This window comes from Ceratina calcarata, unplaced genomic scaffold (assembly GCF_001652005.2).
Source record: "Ceratina calcarata isolate Rehan_Ccalc_2016 unplaced genomic scaffold, ASM165200v1 scaffold457.2, whole genome shotgun sequence".
NCBI lineage: Eukaryota > Metazoa > Arthropoda > Insecta > Hymenoptera > Apidae > Ceratina > Ceratina calcarata.
The window spans coordinates 1-892 of record NW_017169696.1 but is presented as its reverse complement, the minus strand read 5'-3'; the positions used below and the strand labels follow the sequence as shown (position 1 = coordinate 892).

The window sequence follows — 892 nt, the reverse complement described above, 5'->3', positions numbered from 1 at the left end:
TTACCAAAATGCTTGGTAATGGAAGGTTAGAAGCAATGTGTTTTGATGGCGTAAAACGACTGTGTCATATTCGCGGAAAATTACGGAAAAAAGTATGGATCAATCAAGGAGACATAATATTAATTGGCTTGAGAGATTACCAAGATGCAAAAGCAGATGTTATATTAAAGTACACATCGGATGAAGCTCGTAATTTGAAAACTTATGGTGAATTCCCAGAAACAGGTAAGTTTACCATATTGTTGTTCTAAAAATCAAATATTTGAAAAATCACATGTTATACTAATTTCTAATATTTTTGTAGTACGTATCAACGACACTGTCACCTTTGTCGAGGATGGCTTTGATGAAGACATTGAGTTCGGTGATGAGATCAGTGATGACGATGAAGACGATGTTGACAATGTAAGTAAAAGACATTACCATAAATCTTAGAACTCTTGAAGATAGATCTGATAGCTACTTTCCTTGCTTTGTTATACCTCTTATAATCATGAGTCTATATAAAACTATTAATAATATGCTCTACCTCTTACAGATCTGATGACCTCCAGTATAAATATATTTAAAAGGTATGATACAGGAGTGCATGAAGAGACCCATTCATTTTACAAGATGCTACAATTCGTTGCGCAACTGATATATAAAAATTCCTTTTTTTTAAATAAGTAGTCAATTTCTCTGTATTAAATAAATTTTCACTTATCCGTGTAATATTGTGTTCCGGTCTTACGATTGTTGGACGCAAAATTTTCAGGAATATAAATCTCATTAGTCTTATGGTATTCACTATATAGCCTGCCTTTTAATTCTTTGTGACCTTGGATTAAAAATAATGGTCCCACTTAGAATGGACCAAAGTATATATCGATTTTCTTAAAAATTTACACTT

At 32.1% G+C, this 892-nt stretch overlaps 1 protein-coding gene across 1 annotated transcript; it reads left to right on the top strand.

The window, feature by feature from the left end:
* Window positions 1–5: 5 nt before the first annotated feature.
* On the top strand, window positions 6–794 carry eIF1A (eukaryotic translation initiation factor 1A; the record flags this gene model as incomplete). The annotated part of the gene is made up of 3 exons (XM_018028493.2): window positions 6–225; window positions 305–405; window positions 539–794. Coding segments are annotated over 3 exons (327 nt in total), but the record flags the coding sequence as incomplete, so codon positions are not given.
* Window positions 795–892: the final 98 nt, after the last annotated feature.